At 50.6% G+C, this 24092-nt stretch overlaps 1 protein-coding gene across 2 annotated transcripts in view; it reads right to left on the reverse strand.

The window, feature by feature from the left end:
- Positions 1-24092, reverse strand: part of CAPZB (capping actin protein of muscle Z-line subunit beta) — a 133017-nt gene that overhangs the window by 49590 nt on the left and 59335 nt on the right. For both annotated transcript variants that reach the window (XM_088790274.1, XM_088790273.1), the window contains exon 2: positions 22161-22250. In XM_088790274.1, the coding sequence (XP_088646400.1) occupies positions 22161-22250 (90 nt within the window). The remainder of the gene's footprint in view (positions 1-22160; positions 22251-24092) is intronic.

Raw genomic sequence — 24092 nt, forward strand, 5'->3', positions numbered from 1 at the left:
GAAACGGGCACTTTGAACCTGCTGAACCAAAGGCCTCCCGGCTCTCCACACCAACTACACACACGAGGGGTGTCCCCCCATCACTAGTTCAGATCCAGCGCCCCCTACAGGATGAAATGCACAGTGCTTATTATGGATGCACGGGCTAGGGCTGTCGTTAGGATCTGAGACCCAGCCTCTCTCCTAATTAATTAATTACACAATCAGCCGGTTCTGAGAATGATATTCTTTAAGGAAATGTACAGGCTGTATCCTTCATTTGAAGACTGTACATTGTGAGGTATACCACCAATGAGAACGTGTTCGTGTTCATGTGAAGGGCAAGAAGCAATTTCCCAACGATTAAAATGTGAGTGAGGCGTGTGCTGAGACTGGGCACCCTGGTCCACGAATCGTGTACACCCAGCAGACGAAGTCCTCGCTCATAGATGCTGCACAGCTGTTGGCTGGGGTTCCAGTCACTTAGGGTCTAACACAGATGAAGCCAGCCAACGGGGCCAACGTCAGGAAATCGTTTTGACCAACAAATGTTTTCTTCTACTTAGAAATCATTTTTTCACATGCCATTAACAACAAAGAGCTTTCTCAAGAAAAAATAAGGCCCCGCTCCCTTTCTTTTCTTAGGCAGGTGCCCCAAACCACCCCAGAGATAAATAATAAACAAAGGCAAACTTCCTGGGCTGGGTTTCTGCCATTCATACTCAACACTCAAATCGCTGCCTTTTGGAAGCGTGCAGCCTGGAATAAGAGGCCAGAAGGTTTTCTAAAGGAAGGGTCAGGAAGGGCAGAACAAAGAGAAGACAAATTGAAAGGAGAAATTAAAATCACTATATGTGAGTCAACCACCGGCACACACAAGGCTCCTGTTGTCCACATGTAACCTTACGCTTCCCGGGCACTGGGGCCCAATGAAATTAACCATTCCCTGGCCAGGAGCACAACTCAGCACGAGCCATGTCTGCAGTGGGAAATCAAGGTCTTTCAAAGCCGCTTGCTCCTCTTAATTAAGGACTGGTCCCAGAGGGACAGAGCACAATACACAAGCACCTTCAGGAAGCCAGAGGCAGAACACTCACCGGATACACTGTTTTGGGCTTGGTGCTGAGAACTGCACGCAGCCACCAAGCTGGTATTAGAAGTTGTCACATACGAGGCAAAGAATCCCCTCAGCCTGGAGGGCAGCAAGCAGGGAGGCTCACCAGTCGGCCCCAGGCCCCCACTGCAGTCTTCCTCTTGTCAGCCCTGTCCCTGCACCCAGCAGCCTGGACAGTCTCTCCACCAGGAATGTCCATCCTTCCCCAATGACACCTAATGACCCTCAGCATCCTTCAAGGGCCACCTCTTCCACAAGTTCCCAGAGTGGCCCGACTCTCGTCCACGCTCCTACAGTAACGTACAAGACGCAGTGCAGGCGTCACAGATCTGGGATGCCTGTCTTTCCCCGGTGTAGGGGTGAGCTGTGTGGCCCACCTGCTGCCCAGTGCAGTGCTGGCAGTGTCTCCTAAGTGTGAAGGGGTCTTGCTGAATTGTGGAAAAGCAGGGACACTCAGGTTGAGTTCTGATCTTTTGACGCCCACGTCTGTCTCGGTGGAAGCCAGCTCCCCAGATGTTCCCAGCGCCTCTCCTGGAGATGGGACTGCGGGCTGCCTGAGTGAGTGGGGTGAGACACACGGACACCCTGGGACAGCAGCCCTGCGACCACCGTCCCCCAAGGTGGAGGGAGACTCAAGCTCTCGCACCGCAAGGGTGTAGACGACCACCCACGGGGGCCTGGGGGCTGGGCCTGCCCTCACACTCCAAGTGACAGGCTTCCCTGTGACAGCGGGGACAGAGCTTCGATCCTCTTCCAGGACAGCCATCGGGCCTGCTTTCTTGGTCTAGGTTGTTGGAAGTATTGTTGTATTGGCTGCATTCTTATGTTACTTCAAATCTTTTAGTGGAAAAGACCAGGTAAAAACACATAGTAACAACTCATTGATAGCACGGTCTTCTGGCTAAGACTAACTGCGTGGGCAGGACGGGGGGTCACCGCCCTCTATCTTAGCGCCGGAACTCAATGAAACCCCCACCAGAGCTGGAGTCCTCAACCACTCAGCCTGGGCCACCTCTAGCATGTTGCCTGGCAAGTAACCCAGGAACAAAAATACTTAAGCTGGAAGACTCACCAACTGAATGGGGGCAGAGAGAAGTACTTGGCAAAAGCGGGGTTTTACACGATTAGGTCAGTGTGAACCTCTCTCCTAAAAACCACCGGAGGTTTAGGAAAGCAGTGAGGTCTAATGTGGGTGGGTAATGGAAAAACTGGCTCATTGCATCACTGGATGAAATGGTGTAGGCCCGGCCTCAGGCTTTCCAAAGCGTGTGTGTAAAATCTGCACGTTAATTAGACCTTCTTTGGAGCTGCGAATGGGCTACTACCATGGCAGTATATGAAGTAAGATTGTGACAGGGAAATCTTCAACAAGAGGGGTGCAGAAACCACAGCTTTTTACCACTGATCAGGGAGGCTCCCAGGGCAGGCCACTGGATAGTCATCCATGCGTCACAGGGGAGGGACACTCCAGGGAAATCACGTGGGTCCAGTTGGCAGTAAAGGGACAGCGTGGTGAAAGGAAATCACAAAGCTGGGCCAAACATGGGCGATGGCAACTCAGGAAGCAGTTTTGATTCTGAAGGCCCACAAAACACCCTGGGAGTACAAGAGGTTTCCTCAGATCCCAAGACAATGGAGGAGGTTTCCAGTCAGTGTGAGTCCACGGACCCAAACAATCTCACCAGCACCTATTCACGACGAGCAGTTTGAGGCCAGGCCGGGTACACCTCGCCCCAGGGGTCCTCAGAGCCACCCGGGAGGCCAGTGACCTTGTGAAACAGCAGCAGAGGCTCCGAGCCACGGAGCCACTGAGTCACAAACCAGAGCCCTGGCTTCTTTCACCACATATTCCCCCCACAACTATCCAGACCACAAACTTCTAAACAGCCCCAACATCCACCACAATTCCAGTGATGCTGCTGGTTCCTTTCAAGCGGAGTTGTTGGTGCCCTATGTGTGCCCAGAGCTGTGCACACGTTACGTGACCACACAAGAACAAGCTGGGGGCTTTTTTCTCCTCCCTTAGCCCCTTAGCTCAGAAATCCTCCTGGCTGGCCGGCCACCAGGTTTCACACTGGATTCCTTCCACTGGATGGATGTCTCATCGGGTTTTGTTTTAATTTCACCAAGAAAATTTAATTTCATCCAGAGAAAATGACCACACATGGACGAAGAAAAATCTGTAATTCTGCCTACTGGGGAAGCAGTCAGCTCCGCTCAGGAGCAACCGGCGCGTCCCCTTTGTGGGCTGGGTCTTCCAGGATCGAGGGTACTTCTGTTTTTCCACTTTGGCTCATTAGGAAGCAAAACTTTAAGTTGTGGCTCCAGGTCAAATCCACTTCAGTGTCTGAGGGATTCAACAGTGTCCCCGCCCTCCAGGAGCTCGAAGTGCAAGAGGAGAGAGCGGCACACGAAGTAACAACGTGCCCTGTGCGAAGGACGGCGCAAGTGCTGGGTGCTATGGACGTGAAGAGGACGGTCGCCCAGAGCGTCTCTGGGGGAGCAGGAGACACTGGGAAAGTGTCTTGACGAGCTAACATCCGAGCTGAATTATAAAAAGTGCAGAGAAGGTCGAAAGAAGCCTGCAGGACTGAGGGGTGAAAGGGTGCCTGTCAGGTCAGGGGTGCCGTGTACGACGCTGACGGCAGCCCAACTCTGTGAAGATGCAAAAACCACTCAATCGTTCGCTTTAAAATGGTAACTTTTCACAGGAAGTGGAGTAGAGCATAAGGAATAGAGACAGTGGAACTGTAACGGCTGTGTGCGATGTCAGAGGGGTAGCAGAGTGGGGGTGGGGGGTTATCACTTTGTGAGGGGTATAAATGTCTATTACATTGTTTTGTATACCTGAAACTTAAAAAAAAAAGAGTTTTGTAGCACACGAATTAGATCTCCACAAAGCTACTGCTTTAAGAAAAAGTGAATTGAGAGAATATACCAGGTAGAAAGCACAGGTGTATCCCGGGAACTCTAAGTTCAATGCAAACACACAAAAAACTGAGGTTTTAGCAGCTATGGGTATGTTACGTGACTTAAGTTTAGGGGAGTAAAAAGTGACTGGGCACGAGGATCCAGGGCCACTGTCACTTTCTCTTCACTCTCAGTTGTAGCTTCCTGACTCCGGACTTACAACCCAGAGCTTTCCTGCATTAAAATACGTGAATGCAGCAGCACGCTGTAGGGAACGCATCCCAGCCTGGAAGCCAGAGGTGGCTCTGCAGTGAACGGGGCTGGGTCACTGGAGCAGCTGCAGCTGCCGCAGTCTCAGTGTCCTCGTCTCTGAACAAGACGGGTTTTCTGGGAGAGAAGAGGGGCGCGGCAGGGGCTCAGGATGACAAGAGTAAGAGAGGAAGGAAGCCTGTGTGTTTCAGTCATGTTTTGTACACGATTTAGTTTGAAAAGATTTAAAAAAATGTCTGAAAACCACTAGACGAGATGACCAGTAAGGTTTATGTTCGTTTTAAGAGCATGCAAAGCTTCACAGTTCAAGACTTAGTCTCTTTATTTATTATCGTTATAACCATCCAGGAAATGGCTTTGTGAGCTAATCAAAAGTCTGTGACGTTCTTCCTAAAACAAAAGGAAATATGCTCTGTGTGAGCCCCCAAACTGAGCCGACCTGGGCCTGCCTCCGCGGCGCCCAGCCTCGGGCACGGATCCGCAGCGACACGACCCGCAACACGAGGGAGGAGAAGGCCGCGACCGCAGGAGCGTCTCCCCTGAATTCCATGCTCAAATAAGTTCTTGGGAAGTTTCTTCATTTGCATCCAGAACCCAAATTCCTTCTCTTCCAGGATGATTTCTTGTCCCTTGGAGCCCCCACCCCAGTTCTGCTCAATGAAAAGAAGTCCAGCCTCTCTACTGCCCATGGCATAGATCTCTATCCGCTGCAGCGGGGACGTCCCCTTCCTGTACCTGAGACCTCCTCACTGGCAGTGAGCACACCGTCAGCTGCATCAGAAACCGCAGGCTCCCGCCAGGCAGCCGTTGGGCTCACAGGCTCCTCTACACTCCGCGTCCCCGGCCTGTTTCGAATGTCGGGGAAAGCAGGCTGGGCTCTCCTTAAGTGTTTTTCATCTACTTCCCAACCAGATGTGCTCTCAGGGCACTCCTCATCCAGGGCCAGTGCCTGCCAACCTGCGCAGGGCTTCCCGGCAGCTCTCGGAAAGGAACTGCCTCCTGCCTCTGGTGGTCCTGGGGAAGTGGAATCTCTCTCCAACTCACTTTGATGTCTCACCAACCAGAAAGTAGGACCTAACTCAGAGAGCTACTCTGCAGACCTCCGAGCTTTCATACAACACTGCTCTCTCGGGTGCCCCGGGAACAGGATGCCATGCAGTTCCTGAGATGCTGGAGCTGGACAGACCTCCTCGCAAATTCCACTAGGGCAGGCCAAGGAGGGGTCTTTGTGCGTTTCAGATGAAGTCTGCCTGCCAGTCCCAGCTGACAGAATCAAGTATCTACTTCACGTCGGAAGAGCCTAGCTTCCTGCTGCACTACCCTGATCCTGCTGACGTCACATCCCTTCTGAGCACTTCCCTGGCCTTGTAGTAAGTCCTTCCACTAAACAGAACCATGGAGGACGACACTCTTCTCATTTTGCCCAGAGTGCAACCCACACGATACAACAACACAGACATCGGGAGCACCCATGGGTAACAAAAAAATGACCAAAGAACATTTGCACCAACAAATCCAAAGAGACTTACATTTCCTATGCACAGGAAGAATAAAAACTGAAAAGAAAAAAAAAAAGCTTTCCCAAACATGAGTGAGGGCTTTCAAGGAGACCTGCTGAGTAGCAAACATTTTGGAAAGATGGAATTTTAAACACAAACACAAAAGGGCAGAAATTTGAGGCGGAAGAGCTATGCACACAGCTGGGAGGCCCTTTAACGAGGGAAAGAGCTGCAGAGCCCACGGAGCATGGGCAAGTCTCCGCAATGGAAAGAATGTGGAAACCAGTGGGGGAACCAACAAGTTCGAATTCTGCTGGACACTCCCCAAGGACGAAGCCCACCTTGTCCCGTGCCACCTTTTCTGTAGTCCCAGAGATCTCTGAAAGCAACAGAAGAGGCCCACCTGGCCTGGAAGAAGGCAGGCTGGGTTTCCTCCTTCCTAAGGGTCTCCCCACAGCAGGGAAGGTGTTTTTAAAGCAGAAACGCAATTCAGGGGGGAAAACTAAACAACCCCTCAGACCTAGGGACTGCATTTTTCGTTTGCATGTACTACATGGCACTCGACGAATATTTCCAACAGAAACACCCTGCACACAGGCAGATGACCCGTAATAAAAGAGAAAAACGACATCCCCCTGCTCCAGCCAGAGGGAACACTTGTCTATTTGACTCCCAAGTGTTGAAAGCGGAAGCCGTGGTTTTCCCCAAACAGCCGACACCAACATGGATACTCTTCTTTTTGGGACGTCATGACGTTCAGTGCAGGTCTGTACACAATCTTTTTAAATAGGCAATTTAACTCTGCTTTGGAGGATACCCGGGGTCCCCTAGCCGTTATGAGACGAGTCACCCAATTTTAAGTTATAAGGGTGACAAAGATCAGGCACAGACTCTGCCGCCCTCTCCTCCACCAAATCTAAGAGCAGGAAAAATGGCAAGTTGGGAGTTTGCTTGGGGTTCCCTCGGGAGCAGCAGCTGTTACCAACCAGAGCTGTGCAAGAGGCACCAGGACTTGACAGAGAGCCTGGATGATCTGATTCGGCAAGTCCTAGGTCCCTGTGAGATCAGACAAGATAAAGGCAGGTAGCACTGGCAGCTCCATAAGCACTGGTCTCTACAGAGCCAGCAAGGTCATCGTTTCCCAGCAAAGGACTGATGGGGCTTTTCCTGAGGCAGGAGGCACGTGGCATAATCTAGGAGAAAGGCACACTTCTCAGCTCTAATCTTAAAACTGCTGATAATCAGTCAATCTCTGTCCCTTCCCTTATCCATCTAGGAAGTCTGAGTGGCAACTAACGACTGATTCTCAGCAAACTGGAGCACGTGCCTACGGTAGTACCTGCTTTTTGGCAAGGGACTCACGGGCCTGAACCAAGGCCCAAAGCTTGCCGGCATCAACCTCAGGTTGTAACCTGGGCAGAAACACACGCTCCTACTCAGTCTTCGCCCAGCCAGCTCCCTTCCTGCCACTCTCAGGGGCTGTCTCAGGCTTCCCCTACACCAAACAGCTTTCCCTGAAATCCACCCACCAAAGGGGGGCTTAGTGTCTCCATGGAGCCGCCACAGCCTGGGCTCCTCTCCACCGGAATCCTGGTACCACATTCCTCTGGGTATCTGTCTCCTCCATGCCTAGGAGCTCTTAAAGACACAAATATCATCTTACTTAGCACTCTGACCCAGTGCTTCGGCTCAGGCTCAGGCACTCAGCGGGCGCTTGACATGCCTTCAGGGCTGCCCATTACCTGCCACACGCTGGAGATACAAAGGTGAACAAAGCAGACAAGGTCCCTGCCCTCAGACAGCTTAACAGGCAGCGAAAGAGTCACATAATTAAGCAATTCCAACTGAGAGCAAAGGTGAGTGCCACGGCCAGGGTGACACAGTGGGGCAGGGTGGGGAGCGAGGCAGCTGTGAAGACTGGCAGAGCTGGTGTGGAGACGTGTCCCCAGTAAAGGGGGCAGCTCGTACAAAGATCTAACAAGACAGGGCACGGGCCTTTGGAAGACTCTTCGGCAGGTCAGTGTGTCCCTGGGGCAGAGGGGCGCTGGGGGAGGCAGGAGGGGTGGGCAGGGCCAGATCAAAAGTTCTGAAACACAGATTGTTCTCTGGGCTCGGTCCTGACGACCGTGTGCGTCATGAAGGGCCATGAGGCGTCACGATCGGGGCTGCATTTCACAAAGGTTCCTCTGGCTGCAGAGCAGGAGATGGGGTGGGTGGGCGGGCGACTACAGGCAGGGAGCGCCAGCGGCCGCTTGGACAATCCACTCATTTGTCTGCAGCCGGGCAGGAGCAAAAGACATTCACGATCTGCTCCAAAATGCGCATCAACGCTCCTGCACCTGGCAGACAAGACGCGAGTGGGCGGCCTCCTTGACAAGTGACCACTTGGAGCATCTGGAGCCGTGTCTCCACTGACCTCCAAGGGCGTGAGCTGCACCCAGTGCCCCGGGGCCGGCCTCTCTCCTGGACTCCCAGATGCAGTTCTTACACATGTCACGTGCCCAGCTTAACGCCTTCGCTGTCAAGACCCAAGTGGTAAAGTACTAGAGGTGACGGCATTAGAGCCCACTTGTCCAGGTGAGGCCATCTAAGCAGCCTCAAGGCCCATTCCTGGCTGGAAGACAGGATCATGTCCTAGCGCCTGATCAAGCAGCATTCGCCCATTGACCCCGCCAAACAGGAAAACGGAGGCCACTGCGGAGGGGCCCACTCCGCCTGAAAAGAACCGCCAGACTGTAATGGGAAAGGCAAAGAATTCAAGCTGCTCTAGGTCCGGAATTTCTCGTCCATCCCACCAACCACATGCTGTCGGAACGCCCAGAAGGCACGTTCGCCACCATCTGTTTCTTCAGCATGGTGGTGAGCATCGAGCCACCAAGCACTAAGCACTTTACTCACGTTATTTCCTTTAATCCTCACAACTGTCCTCTTGGGGAATTAGATGAATTCGTACTTCTCTCAGTTGTACAGACGAGGAAACTGAGGCACAGAGAACCTAAGTAGCCTACGCAAGGTCATGCAGTTATTCAGGGCACACCCACACCCAAGTAACGCACGACTCCACTCAGGTGAGCTGAGACTGACAGCGATTTACTGCCATTCCCTGTACCAGCTGAGTCAGGGCTCAGGGTGCCCTCCCCTGCAGCATCTCGGTCCCTTTCACGTCTCTGCCTCAGGTGACACAGCTTAGAAAGTCCAACACAGACTTTGGAGACCAGCGGGTTTGCTGGATCATGAGCTGATATTTATTGAGCACCGATGACGTGGCACTGTGTAGGGTCTGGGGCCATGACGGGCATCACGACACTCCACAGGTGCTTTGAAGCCACAGGGCTCTTCGGTGCTAATCACACACAATTAGCAAACAAGGAAGAGGACGTGCTCAAAGCCAAGCCCTGCTGAGCCACACAACCTAGAGACTCGGCTGCCCCTAACGTGCAGGGTTTAGGAGGAAGGTCCCTGAAACAGGCATGGGCGTGTGGGGAAGAGGCGGTAAGCGACTGTAAGTGCCTGCCACTCATCTCTACACACAGACAGGACGAGGGGAAAACCCACTTGCACGAAGGATAATCATTTCCAGTCTGGGGCGAATCTCCTAAAGGGTTTTGTTCTGAACCTGGAGTGTTGTTTTAGCTTCCAGTCAACAGTAATTAAGTGCGCCTGTACACTCCAGAAAGAGCAGAGGGAGATTAACGATAATTACATCTCCTCTGGACTTGGCTCGAATCTCTCCTCCAAGTGGCCTGCTGTTAGATACTGACTCCAAAGCTTCCATCGGACAAAACTCCTATCACCACCATCTGTAACATCAATTCTGGACTTAGCTCGAAGGTTTCAATTACATAAAGGGTAACAGGCCCACCAAGACCCGAAAGTCTGGAGCTTCACAGATGCTCTTCATACAGAGCAGAGGTATTCTCCCCTTCTCCTGCACAGCAGGGGCCTAGAGTTTGGTCAGTGACCAGGGCCGGGGTGTGTGTGGGGGGCGGGTCAGGGAGACAGGGCCAACGGCCCAGGACGGCCCCTTCGTGAGGCCTGGCAGAGGCAGGTCCTTGCGTGTTGTGACTGACAGGGTCTCTAATGACCCTTAATTGTGAGTGCGACAGGCCCAGGAAGGCAGCACCACATGTGGCAAAGGGGCAACCCAAAACTGTCTGACTAATGAAGTGTCTGGCTTGATGAGGGCCAACGACCCAAAAAAGGAAGAGGGCGGAATCCTTGCTCACCCTGCCCCCTTTGAAAGCTCTGACTCCTTGATAAACGCAACGGGAAGCTCTGGGTTTGCTGGAAGGTACCCCACCTCCAACTGCCCAACAGAAAAAAGAACAGGGACGACGATACGCCTCGGTGGCAGCAGCCTGGCCATGGGGGTCACGTGATCATCACCACGGACGCTTCTGTCTCCTTCAGCATTTCATCTTTAACAACGAAAGGCCAGAACAGGACACGCTTTCACGTGGGAAAGGGAGCACTCCACTCCACGAAGACTGAGTCACTTGCTGGCACCAGTTTTGTGACGCTTTGTGCATTTAGACTCAGCCGTCCGCGGGTGACGAGGAGAAAGCTGCTCCTGCAGAGGCTGTGGGCAGACAAGCCTGGGAGAAGAGGCGGCTGCGTCAGACGGCCCTGGGGGTGACCCCGACTCTGCTCCTTACTGATGAGCGGTGCGGTCTGACCAACTCATTAAACCTCACTCAGTTGGCTCACCCGAAAAATGGGGACAGAAGACTAGTTTTGTGGGGTGCGGTTTACATAAATATGCAAAGGGTCTAGAACAGTATCTGGCGTCTGACAGTTGTCGCTGAAACTCCAGGAGGCCAGCAGGGCTTTTATTCATTTCCACAATGGCTACAACAGGCTTGTGCAAGTCTGATGTGACCTCAGAACGCCCTGCAGACAGCTAGCAGCTTTCTACACAGTCTTTGGTTCTCAAGGTCAGTGTCATCACGCCATCTCCTGCATGACAAGATCGAGGCTCAGCTCTCACAGCTAGGGCGTGATGAAGATGAGAGGTGAGATCGGCCTGGCCTTTCGATTCCACGGTGCTCGAGCAACCATGTCACATCCCAATGCTCCTAAGCAGACATTTCAGGCAAACAATCTCAGGCTAAGAGTTACCCTACAAACACCTAGTCACCCTACAAACACCCAACCAAGAATTACAGAACCCTGATCCCCAAATATACCGAAACAGGCTTCTTGAACCTAGCAAATAAAGTGAGTGTGAGAGGAGTGCGGGTGGGTGGACGGGGACCATTAAACAACCAATCTGCTTCCATGAATGTGCAAAATAAGGGGCGCTCCGCTTCCAGCCCACCCCAGACTTCTACTTCTTGGCTCTGGCACATCAGAGGCATTTTCTGCAGCGCGGTTGTGCACCAGTAGTAGGAGGTAAGGTGCGAAAGCAGCCTAACCATCACGAGAGACACTCAGGAGATGCCGGCGGGGGAGGAGGGCCACCACTGGATGACTATCCAAGACCCTCAGACGCGGACCTGGGGGCTACAATGGCAGTGTGGAGAGGACGGGAGATCAGAGATGCGGGTTCTAGACAGAAACGGGAGACTAGAGGTCTTGATAAGATGGAAGTGCAAAGTGAATCAAAGTGAAGGCCCGAGAAAGCAGGAAGCTGGACAACAGAAAGGGGTCCTGAGGGCTCACGGTTCACAGGTGGCCTGTCCTGGGTGATACAGGTAGCTGCGTGGTACCTCTGGACGGCTGAAGGCAATGAAGTCAAGTGACCTGTGAGGCTACAGTGTCAGCTGACTTGTCCCCGGACACTGAGATCAACCTTAAGACCCATCCCTACCTTGTCAGCCATCCAAACACCCTGTTTAGCACTTTCAAAGAACTCGGGGTGATAACTGGGAGCAGTTATGCCTTCAGGGAACTGAAGCAGGGAGGAGAGAGCCTCCCAAAGCCATGAGGAAGAGGAGGGAAAGACCCACAGCATCCAGGGAGCCCACCCCCTGCAGGGCAGAACAGGAAGCATGCTAGATTACCCCCATCTCTGCAGAATGATAAATGTTGTTACAGTCATGAAACCAGTCAGCTGCAACGTGACTCACCTCCTCTACTTGCTCTGGGGTGGCAGGTGGCGTTTCCCAGCTTCCTGTGCAAGGATCCCAACCTTGACAGTCCAGGGAAGGCAGGGGGCCAGTTTTCATGGCCATCTAAAATGTCTCAATGGAGGGCCTTCTAATCTCCTCCCTTTCGGGTTAAATAAACCAAGTCTTTACAATAGTGCACTGGGTTATAAACCCCGCCTGTGAAAGGCAGGGCCGGGGCTGGTTCACCTGTGAAAACACAGTCAGGAAGGCTGCCTGGGGCGTCAGGGCACAGCTCCTAGGCAGGCAGAACCCAGGGGTTAACCAACCGGTCATAGGAAGCCAGTGAAGGTAATAAAAGCATCAGCTAGCATATATTAAGCACCTGTTTCACCCGTACTCGGTAGCACTTTATATACATTCTCAAATCCTGGCAACTGCCCCAGGAATTCAATTTTCTTCTCCTGATCTTGCATATCAGAGGAAACTCTGGAGGTGAAGTGACCGCCTGAGAGGTCTCAAAGCTGGAAGGCCACAGAGGGGCGACTCAAGTCCCAGTCAGGTGGCTCTGCCCACCACACTGCATGGCCAGGGTAATGGAGACAGACCCAGGGACCCCTGCCAGGGGCCCCGGCCTGCTAGGCTATCCCCAAAGATTCCCCAGGCAGGACAGTTCTGTGGTCACAGACCGGAGAGAACCCGATGCTGCCTCTGCCAGCAAAACTAGTGACCTCAGTAGAAGGGTCTCCATGTCACGTTCTTTCAGTTCTAGGCAACAGAACTCTGCCACCGAGGCCATCTGGCCCTCACTTCACAGCAGAGCCAGAGACCCAGAGGGACCTGCGATCACAAAGCGAGTGAGTGACAGACCCAAAGCTACAACTCGGGTTTCCTGACTTCCAATAAGGTTGGTTTAATGCACACAATGCTTTTTTTCCCACCAACCTTCTCTCCCTACTTAAGGAGCTAGAAGTTTTCTGAGTAATTCTCTATTTGACAAAAACAAGGAAAGCTATGTTTCTTTCTATGCCGTTTTACCAACAGTTATGAAAATTTAAAACTTGGCTAACATCATACTTAGGGACGTTTGCCAAAAGGTGTCTAGAATTCAGGTCACCTGACGTATATAGGTTATGAACCTTTCCAGGAAACCAATGTTTTCCGAAGTGGATTGCATGAAAGTGAGTAGAGAAATGCAGGGGTAAAAAAAAATGGGACTTTTAACTGCAGGACTTCTCAGAACCTTTATTGTGACAATACGATGGTGAAGCTCCTAGAGGGTAATGAGTGTGTGCCACGCTCCTTCAATGGCTCACTGTCTTCGTTCCTCAAGAGATTCAATCCCAAGGTGAGCTGACCAATTTCATGAAAGTCAGGAAAAGCATAGGTTGCGGGGATACAATCCATCCACTGAGCCGAAAGAGGCATCGTAAGTGGAGAATTTTCCACCCTATCTTGTTTCGTTTTACGCTTCTGACTAGTAAGGACAAAAGATGCGCTAGACACGTGCACTGCCTCCTCTGTGAACCACCTGTCTGTGCACCTGCCGCTTGTCCCATCATCGTCTTCCCACTTTGCTTACTGGTGGAGGCCCCAGCACACAGGGGCTGAGGACCTCACGTCGGACTGCTTGGGTTCAAAGCTTGGCTCCACCACTACCTGATAACCTTGGATAAGCTGCCGAAGCCCCTTTTTCTTCTGTCTCGGAAGGTGTTTTCGGAAGATTTTAGGAGATTTGTTCTTTGCCATAGGCTGCAAATATTTTTCAGTTTGTTCTTTGACTTGTAATTTTATTTCGTTTAATTTTTTTAAGTTAAATTTGCATATCAAAAGCCACCATTTTGGTATTAGCTTCCCTGCCTTATAAAGGTCTTCCCCACCTCAACATCAAATACCACCTATGTTTTCCCTCTGGTTCCTTCCTGTTCGTGTAACAGTACTTCTTTAGTCCATGAGGAGTATGGATACATGCTGTGCAATAGCTCTTTAGCTTGTTTTCCTTCCAAGTTCTTAGTTGTTTCCATTTTACTGAATAATCCATTATTTTCTCACAGTGAAATATGAACACCACTCACACTACATATCCTGGGTTCTTACATTACTAGGCCTGTTTCTGCTCCATCTGACGCCATTCGCTCTGCCCTCGGTTCAGAGCTCTGCACTGTCTTCATGCACGGCCCTCCTGCTCCGCGGGGAATTTATTCCCAGGTGGTAAGTGGTTCTCCCGTTACCAGTGGGATCTTGTCCTCGCAGCCCCTAGCATCCTACATATTCTAACTGGTTTCTGCTGGGATATATGCTGACTTTTGTACATCTGATTTAAAGGCAGATACCTTATCGACCCATCCTGTTAGGTCTTGTAGCGTAAGAACCTGCTTTCCCTACAATTTTTAGATTTGCTTTATTTACTGAAAGAAGAAATAGTGACACACTACTTGTGTTTGGGCAGAATGCTTCTTGAAAGAGCACCTCTTCCCTCCCCAAAAAATACACCCACAATGTAGTGGTGCTGGGGGACAGCGGAAGTCAGCTGATGGGGTCACCTCTGCACTGCAGTTCCGCTCGAGCCCCCTGTCCCCACAGCCAGGCCAGGGGAATCGGGCAGCAGTTTCTTGGCTCCTCAGACTCTGACGAACCTTCGTATCACGAGGCAGAAAGAGAGGTTCAGTCTTCTTTCCTGAGGTACTTACTTGTAAGTTCCTGCCCTTATGGTGACCACCCTGCCCTTATCACAAATTTCTTTTATAGTTTTATCTTACAAAATGATTTATCTTTAGCAGGACATAGGACAAAAGCCATATTGTAATGTTTTCATTTTTTAAGACAGCAATTCAGTGGACAACACATTGGAGTCAGCAGCTGGGCTTGACTTTCCCCTCGGTCACACATCAGGTGTGGGACTCCGTTTCCTTGTCTATAAAAGGAGATCCTCCCAACCCACTTTACAGAGTGGCTCTGAAGATTAGATGAGACGGTGGATGAAATGCATTAATAATGAGGCCCATCTATATTAATGGCTCTGACAGCTGATGGGCACCCATTAAAGCTATTTATTTTTCCATGTCATTCATTGAAAAAGATTTAAAGAATGAAAAGAGGGGACAGTCAAATTCTAAATTTGAGACAAAAGAAAAAATAGTTTCTATTTTGAACTTTATAAACAATCTCTGAATAACAAAAGTGTACTGGGTGGTTCATATGAAAGGTGGGGGGAGGGGGTCTTTCAAATTACCCAGCTTTGGAGAATTTCAAGCCCCTGGCCATGAAGGGTAATCTACATTACTGCTCAGGACCAGTGGACATATCATTAGTCTCCTGGAAATAGTCTTTGCTCCCCGAGAAACACACACACACACACACACACACACACAGCAAATGATGCCTGTACTTTTCTCCTTCATTCACTGGATTTCAAGTTTTAATTTTCTGAGCTCCTCCCGCAGGAGGCAATTCATCTCATTCTTATTTGAATCAAATGTGGTCTATTATTCTGCATATAATAGAACTTATGAGAACTTCAAATAACTTCTGGTCATATCTCTGGGGGGAGCAGGTCAGGTGAGGGTACCCCAGGACCCCCATTGCCTCTTTCTAAGCAAATCAGCCATTTCATCCTACTTTAAAGGGTTGCTGCCAAACTGCCACCTTGACACAAATCAGAGGTTGCACCATTAGGTGGCAGGGTCCTCGCCTCAGCCACAGGGTGGGATCAAGCAAGGTCCCCTCTCTGGAGAGGCAGTCCTGGGCGGGGAGCAGAGGGCCAGTTCAGCTCCCGAGCCCAGGGAGCCCAGGGAGCCCAGGGAGCCCAGGGAGCCCAGGGGTCTGCTTTCTCCCTCTCTTGCTTTAGTCACCACAGCTGCAGTCCATTCAAAGAGCAAACGCTTGCATGAAAAGGCTCACCACAACTTTCCAAGGAATGGAGTTCATTAAAATACTGCTGGAGGCCCTTGGCTGGAATGCCTCTTCCCCTTGTAAAAGGGGAACTGCAGCACAGTGTCGCCTGTAGGAAAGCTCAGAATAAGCTCAGAAACAGCAGTACGACAGCGACTGTGCAGGGCTTGTTGCATAATTACCAATTATTCAATCCATTCCCCTGCTTCTGCTCCAGAGACAGTATCTGGCCCAGGACAGAATACCTCCCGACAAGCCCTCCAACAAGCCAAGTTCCCCCACCTCCAACAGAAACCCATGGGCACTTCCCTAGGTACCAGCAAATGGGGTGCAGCATAGACCCCTCCTTGGGGGTCTTGGCAGGGCTACAGAGCAGGCCACGGCTCGACAGGCACCAGCTGCGTGCGTCATGGGGGGGGGGGGTCCCCCTCCCCTCTGGGAGGCCAGTCACAGAGCCCAGCTAAGCATCTCCAAACAAGCTCCCAGAGCACCAGTGAGCTATGGCAAAGCTATGTCCCCGGGGAACAGAGCCCAACTTCCTGGAGCATCAATTTGACTCAAGGCTTTGGTGGAAAAAGCATTCTTTTTATATTAAAATGTCTTTTATATGGGCATGGTATGAATTGGAACACAATTTTTACAAAAAAACAAAAACACAAAATTCTCTACTAGAGGCAGACACTTTTGGACTTGCAGCCCCCTAAACTCCAAACCTTTGTATTTGCTCTCCTCTATTGTCAGAGACTTTGGGGAAAGAATCTGAGAAGCAATAAGAGGCCAAGTGAAAGGTGGCCAGGAATGGATCAGAGGAGAGGGCAAAAGTCATTGCTAGCTCGGCACAATGATTAAAGAGCCTAGAACACTTTTACTCAAAAGCAAAGACAAATAAATACGCCTGCTACGTATCTGTTCCTTAGATAACAGGGTACAAAGCTGGCCGTGGCCAAGTCTTCCTTCTTCCAGAAGAATCCTCCCTGAGTCCCCCATTAAGTGCCAGCTCCACGGAGCGAGGCCTTCCTCCTGTACCCCAGCAGCGAGAGCAGTGTCCGGCACATACATGTTAAATGCAGAACGAGTAACTCAGCCCTGCAGCTCTTGATGGTCCTTGTGAAGACCAATGGGCTGACAGGGCTTTCTTATCGTGAGCACGTTTTAGGATCCCTGCATTTTCCCCTCTCTGCGGAAGGGGAGCCGAGGAATAAAGGCGGCATTTCTTCCCAAGGCTGAGCACAGTGCCTCACACACAGGCGGTGCTCAGTCAATGTGCACTGAACCCATTACTTTCCACCTACTTCAGCTGAGACCCCTTTGGAAAGAAGAAGACATTTTAAACGTTGCCTTTGAAATCGAGGGAAAAAAATGCTGGTATGAGACTGAAATGTGATGATAATGGGGAAACAAGGAAAGAAAACACAAGCCTGCTCACACTCTTGAACACAGATAAACTGGATCACATCTGGCCTCCAAGACCCCCAAGGGCAGGGGCAGCGTCTTGGGTCCCCAGGCCTAGCATGTCTCCGCCACATGGGGACAGAACCGCATCTGATGCCTCATTCCACACAACTGTCACTGGAAAAATAACTGCCAGGTTTCATTGGTTCAACTACTAGAGACTGACAACTGAGTAACAATGCTTAGCAGAAATCAGATAACCAGCAATATTAATGAACTATTAAACATAACATGAGCCTTGATTTGACCAGTCACGTGTGGGAGCTTGGAGGGCTCCACTCAGTGCTGCCCGAGCCCGTGTCTGGGTGCAGCCCGGGCGCTCCAGTCTGAACGTGTAAAGACCTCACCCTCCTTTGCATGTTCCTCGCTACCCCAACTCGGGGGACAAGGTCTGTGAGCTGTTCCAAGGAAAGGTGCTGCTGAGGCCAGCAGGGCAAAGCCCTTTCTATTTCTGGAGGCCGATTCTGGCTGCTAAAAAGAGGAATTTGCTGAAATGAAGACCGCTCAAGTTATCAACTGCCTGGTCAGAGAATCGGATGTCTCTTTCACCTTCCTCCCGCCGCCTGGCCGGGATGGCTGGGTTGCTTTCCCAGCGCAGATGTCTTCCCCCTTGCTTGAGTCAAGTCTGGGGACACCCAAGAGACGGGCCTTCGGACGACAATAGTGAAGAGAGAAGGAATCCAAAAAATGAACTGACCAGAGCAGTGACTTTTCTGCCTGGTTAAACAGACTGAGGGCTATTTTGGGGTTGCTCTTAAAAAGGCAAAGGATGGAGGGCCTGCTGGGAGCCAATTTGCAGAAACAAACTCCTTCCTCAGCTCAGGGCTTCACATATACCCCAGCTATTGCTGCCCGTGTGCAGAGCCAAGCCACAGAAGGGCCAAGTTCAGGAAGCCAAGGGAGCATCTTATCATGGGATTCCTGGCCCACAGGGACGTGTGGGTATTTTTGAAACAGCTTAACAACGGGTTTCGGCTGGCTTCACTCTAGCACAATGGGATTAATGTGTAATAAAATGATGTTCTGGCCATCTGCACAGGAAGGTCATTCCCCACCAATCAGAGCGTGCGTTACGATCCCAAGGCAGCAAAAGCTCTGATGCTGGAAAGACAAGAAAAGAAGCAAGCTGATCTGGCATGAGAAATTGGGCTGCCCTGGCCGAGCTGCCAAGCACAGGCCACGTTTCTCTGTACTACCACTCTGCAGCGGGACCACTGGTGGGCCGGGAACGTTCCCCTACAGTCTCTGGCTCCGACATTTAAGCGAGGCCATTCCCTTCACGGGGAATGCTGGCAAATGCTAACATTCTTGTTAGTCTTAAAGTTGGTGACTTTCCTTGAAAACAGCCATTAGTTTAGGCAGGTGAGCATGGGAGGAGTGACTGCAATTTGCACCCAGCAGTGCAGTGGAGGCTCTGAAAACACCAGACTGATCCCAGATGGCACGAAACAAAGGCCTGGAGACACACTGCTTCTAGAAGGACCCATAACAGTGTGAGTGTTCTGAAATTACAGCTTTGGGAAGAAACTGAAACTGCAAGTGAACTTCAGAGCCACGGCGGTACACGCAGCATGGACCAACTCTTACAAGAATAGGAGAATTCTGCAAATCCTCTTAAAAAGGAGAAAAGCGCATCTGTCATTCCCAGGGAAAACTGAAGAAAAAGAGCAGCAATTAAAGAAAAACATTCAAAGAAGTGATTTCTAGGACGGGTCACATATCCAGTGCAAAACCAGTCCAAGCGCACCTTACACACCAGGTGTGAAGCAAGGTCCTTGAAGCAAGAATATGAATCAAGAAGGGGCTTCTGAAGCTCGTCAATACAGCGCTGGTGAGGCATGCTGTCCCAGATTCTAATTCGGAGAAAAGTCACGATCCCTTTGCTTTCTGACATTCATCATACTTCAAATTAGAAAATGAACGAGACCACCAACTCGGATGAAGAGAGATGAAGTGCTCTTAAAGGCTGAGCAAGAGGCCATAATGGATTCCCCAGGCCGTTCTGCAGGACGGGGATCCATCATGGCCTCTTGCTCAGCCTTTGCGGGCACACGGGGCCCGAGGCCTCCCGACAACCGGCACGGGGAGGTCAGCACCGTCCCAGCCTCCCTGTGAAGCAACGGACAGAAGTGAACTGAGACCGGAAGTGGCCTGGCTCTAAGAAGGGAGTGTCCTGCAAGTCTCTAGGGGTCTTTGTTTTTCAATTATGTGAATTTCAAATTATTCTCCATAATACATCTAGGTTTTAATATTTTAAATGACTAATGAATTCAATTATTTAACACTTTCCCCCCCAAACAAGTCAGACTGATACATGAGGAAGACGTACCATATTTCATCTGTTGCTGTGCATTTAAATGACTGGACCTAAAGGTACCCAGCAGGTACCCCAGCAGGAGAAACCGGGTTTCCTGGTGCTACTTAGCCTCACCACCCTGACTCCTTCCTCAGAGTCTAAATCATCTTAAAAAGTGGAGGTGGTCATATGTACACCATGAAAACTCAAGGAACTGATAACACAAATGGAAGCCTCCAGCTCAGTCCCGGGCACACGGCAGCTGTTCGACCAATGGTAGCCATCGACACCCTACACCTGCCTCCACACCGTCTCCAGCCACGTTGTCCAGAAGACGAAGTTAACAGTGGGAAAGCAGTGCACGCCAAAGTCATCTACGGGATGCCACATCCACGTCACATATCAGGGACAGACACAGTACGGCACTTCAACCTGAGTCCCAGTACCCACTGCAAGCCCAGCCTCGGGGCTGCTCTGTCGCCCAGCACGGGCCACGGTGGAAGACGGCTCACCATCAGCGCTGCGAGTCCCTGCCGAGTCCAAGCACAACTGGCACGTGCAGCAAAGGAAGCAGCTGACCAGGTTCCCATAAAAGCCGCACTGTGCACGTCTCTGGAATAAAGAGTGACGAGGGACTCACAGAGAAAATACACAGCTGCAGTAAAACACTTCAGTTGCCATAAGAACAAAATAGCCCGTTCAACACCGAGAGTCTACTGAGAAAAACTTGCTCATCATTTACTTCCATGTTTGGTTTATTTCTAAGACACAGTAATAGCGAAACTGGCAAACTAAACTTAAACTCAGCCAAGCACACTTTCACGCTGAGGTTAAAAGAAAAAGACGTCTCTGCAGCTGACCAAATTAGGGATCTGAGCATACCTTCAGCTTTTGCCACATTGTCCACATACGATCACCCAAAAATCTCTGAGAAAACCACAGTGACACACGGCCCTGCCACACTGCATCCCGGAGTGCTGCCTCATGGGTAAGGACATGCCAGCCAACTGCTTAGTCCAACGCGCTGCATACAAAGCTCGGTTAAGGGGGTCGATGGTGACAATGACCACACCTCAAATTCAAACCCTCCTGGCTTTCAAGGACACTTCCCAGCTACACAACTTTCTGTTTCATTATTTCTCAGCAAAGACTGTTTTCTCCAACCCCCATACCCACAACTCACATTTCCCACGCACGTCCAAATTCTACATAAAATCAGACCTCACCAAACGTGTAAAAATCGGGGTAGTTCCCATAAAATTCCAAATACATGGCTCCTCCAGAAAAATCTGAAAACCAGCAATAGATGACCATAGTCCCACGAGGGCAACAAGTGACCGGAGGAAAGGGACCACTGTCCTCTGAGACGGCGCCTGCCGGCCAAAATCCCTTTTTCACACCAAGCCCACTGCAGGGATTTACGTCACCTCCCTGGCTCTTGCTTTGTGACCCCGGGTCCTGGGCACACAGCAGGTTCAGCTGAACCACAATCAACCTTCTGTTCTTTGATACTCATCCAAAAGCTCTATCCGTCCAGCCAGGAGCCACCCCACTTCCCCCACAAGCAGCTGTCGCTGGCTTTCTTGTTAGGGCCATTTATCTCCAGACACCTCCTCCTCCTCACTTCTGAGCTATCACATGTGAAAACCACAGCGAGTTCACAACTCCTTCAAGAGGTGCCACTCGGGCTCACACAGCTGCCTCTCAACCAGGATTCGTGTCCTTAGAAACACAGAACTCGTCGTGCTGGACCTTCCAGGCTGCTGGGAATGACACGAGTCTCCTGCAGCAATCTCTTTTTCTAGTAAAATTGTTCTGAATTCATACAATGAAATGAAATATACCACTACAGCATACGAACACGTTTTCAGACCACTATTTTAGAAGATACCTCACTGAAGAACCACGGGTGGTGACCAATAATTACATCCAAGGCGACAAGGGACACAGGAAAAGCAGCGAGGACTAGACTCGGGGGACCCAGGTTCCAGAGCCCAAACTCACTGGCCAGATGATGCAGTAACTCCGCTGGCCTCTTGGGGCTTTTTATTTTATTTTCACTTCCGTTCACTATTTCCCATAGCTTTCTAGATGTTTTGGAAAACTTTGAGCATCTTCAAGTAATACTATGGTGCCAGTTAATCGGAGGCATCATTTTGAAACCAGTCATTTTGAATCTTCAAAGAGAATTACATATTGAACAATAAACGTGATGAGCGCTTCAGAAGCTGTCTTTTGTGTTTTATGCCGTTGCAGGCTAGAAGGGAAGCCACTGAAGCATTTTACAGGGTAGACTTTCAGTGCTTCGGCTGGAGAACCTTCCACAGAGAGGCTGACAGAAATAGAGCCTGGCACCCCCTGCGGCACTTCACACGCCTGCTGGAGGTGTGTGGCCTCCTCTTCTCTGTGCCTAAAGGTGAGCGTCTAGAAACGGAAAGCAGAGCAGCGGGGAAAGGGGACAGATTGTAATCAACTTCAGAACTCCTATTTTGGGCTTTATTAACACAGGTGGTGCTGGAATTAAAACCACCAGGTGAAAGTCCTGTTCTCCGCCTGGAGGGAATCTCGTAACCTGGTGAAGATGTCTGGCTGGAGAGGGAGAAGGTTTCTGGTGTGTTGTGAGTTCTGAATGGAGAAAAGTGCACAGAAGCGACCCGTGAGGAGCCCCCGCCCCGACGGACCCACACGGACACGGCACCTACCAGGTCGATCAGGTCGCTGAGGTTCTTCTCGATCTGCTGTGGAGGCAGGCGCCTCATTAAGTCCAAGGCACAGTCCAGCTGCTGATCACTCTGTGAAAGGAGCAGAAGAAGCGTCTGAGTCATTCTGCCAACAGAAACACCAAATCCCCTTCCACCAAGCTTTCTTGCGGTTTCAGCTTGCCCAGGGTATTCTAAGACCAAACAGGCCCACGGTGGGCCCTCTGACTGCTAGTCTCTCTCTGAGAGCAGGGTCAACGTCAAGAGGAGGCACCCAAGACACGCAGAGAAGTGGGAAGCAGGCCAGAGCTCAGAAAACAGCCCTGTGCTGCCCACATCTCAAAGTCTCACTGGCTTTCCTGCTCCAACTCAGCAGACCACGGGAGACGCAGATGTATTCACCCCCAACTGGTTCTGCAACGAGCATGCTCGAATAGCGTGAGGCTTTATCCTTCGCTGTAACCTGGATCTGAACAGGTAACATCCAGTCACATCACCAGGCCAGGTTCCCTGATGAGCTCCAAGACAGGGACAAAGCCGGGCAAAAAAGAAGTGGCGAGAAGCACACAAAGGGTAAGTGCGTCAGCCATTCACCTGAAGCTCGGTACATAATCGCAGGTGCCAGGCCCTTGTAAAATTGAGGAAGACCTCAACCACTTACAGCCAAGAGCTCCCTCGAGCTGGCAGAGTGGACTAGCCGGCCACACACTGGGGTCCCTGCTGTCGCAGGGGCCTGGGAGAATAAAGATAACCCTCGTTTACTGAGCACCTTCTTTAAGCTATGCCCTGTGTGCTTCACGATACTCTATTTAATGTTCGTGCTGCAAATAGTCACTGAGCGCCACCAGAAATATGTAATAAATAACGGAGGCAGTGAGGAATGAATTGAGTCGGGGCAAGACTGGTCAAGTGCAAAGTCAAGTCAGTGCAGAGTGGGCTGTAACACACGGCCAGGCCTCAGGAGGAACAACAGGAAACAAGGCGAGTAAGGTGGGCCGGGTGACATGGCAAACTCTTCAGTGCACATAAGGCACACAGAGTCCCCACACAACAAATCAGAGGCACTATCTCATCGGTGGCCTGACTCTGCTCTGCTCAGACCAATGTCGGGATATTTAAAAGCCAGAAATCAACAAGCTAAACAATCTTCATAAAATACACAAAGTAATCCTGGAAATGGCTCACTGGGCTGTAATGAAATATACATAACCTTGAATCTGACCCTTTACTCTGTAGGCATCTTGACTTGAAACAGGCTGTGGGATAAGAACCCACGTTATAGTCACCAAACACGTAACAACACATTGTTAACTGGAAGCAATTTCATTTGTCAGGTAACTGATACGGCACGTACATCAGGCTGTTTCTTAAAAGGGAGAAAACAAAGACTTGTCCCATAATTATACGGTTATCAGTGACAATTTATTCTGGGCACACAACAAAGTGGCTCCCCTGCAAAGAAACACACACACACACACACACACACACACACACACACACACACACGAAACTTTGTAGCACTTGTTTTGCTTAGTGAAACATTCTGGCGACCATGAATTCCCTTCTCGTGCCAGCCCAGGCTATGATGACATGGGTCTTGCCCGCTGGCATGGGAAGACATTTTAACACCACCTGTAGGGTCGAGAATACAGATTAGCTGACTGGACACTGATATTCAATTCCCAGTTCTGCCATTCATTCACTTGTGACCTTGGGTATAAGTTCTTAGCCTCTACAAGCCTTTATTTATAGGGTTGTTGCAATGATTTAGTGAATACCTGTGAACTTTTAACACATAGTGGTATGTGTTTGATTGGGGTATTTTCTGTGTGTATGTAAATACATGTTCTAGGAAAATATTTTAAAATACATTTTATAACATTCGCTCCCCCCTCAACCCAACCCTGAAGCCTTTCCTGTCGCTCTAAATTGGAG

Source organism: Rhinolophus sinicus, chromosome 14 (genome assembly GCF_057876585.1).
Source record: "Rhinolophus sinicus isolate RSI-liver-muscle chromosome 14, RSI-T2T, whole genome shotgun sequence".
Taxonomy (NCBI): Eukaryota; Metazoa; Chordata; class Mammalia; order Chiroptera; family Rhinolophidae; genus Rhinolophus; species Rhinolophus sinicus.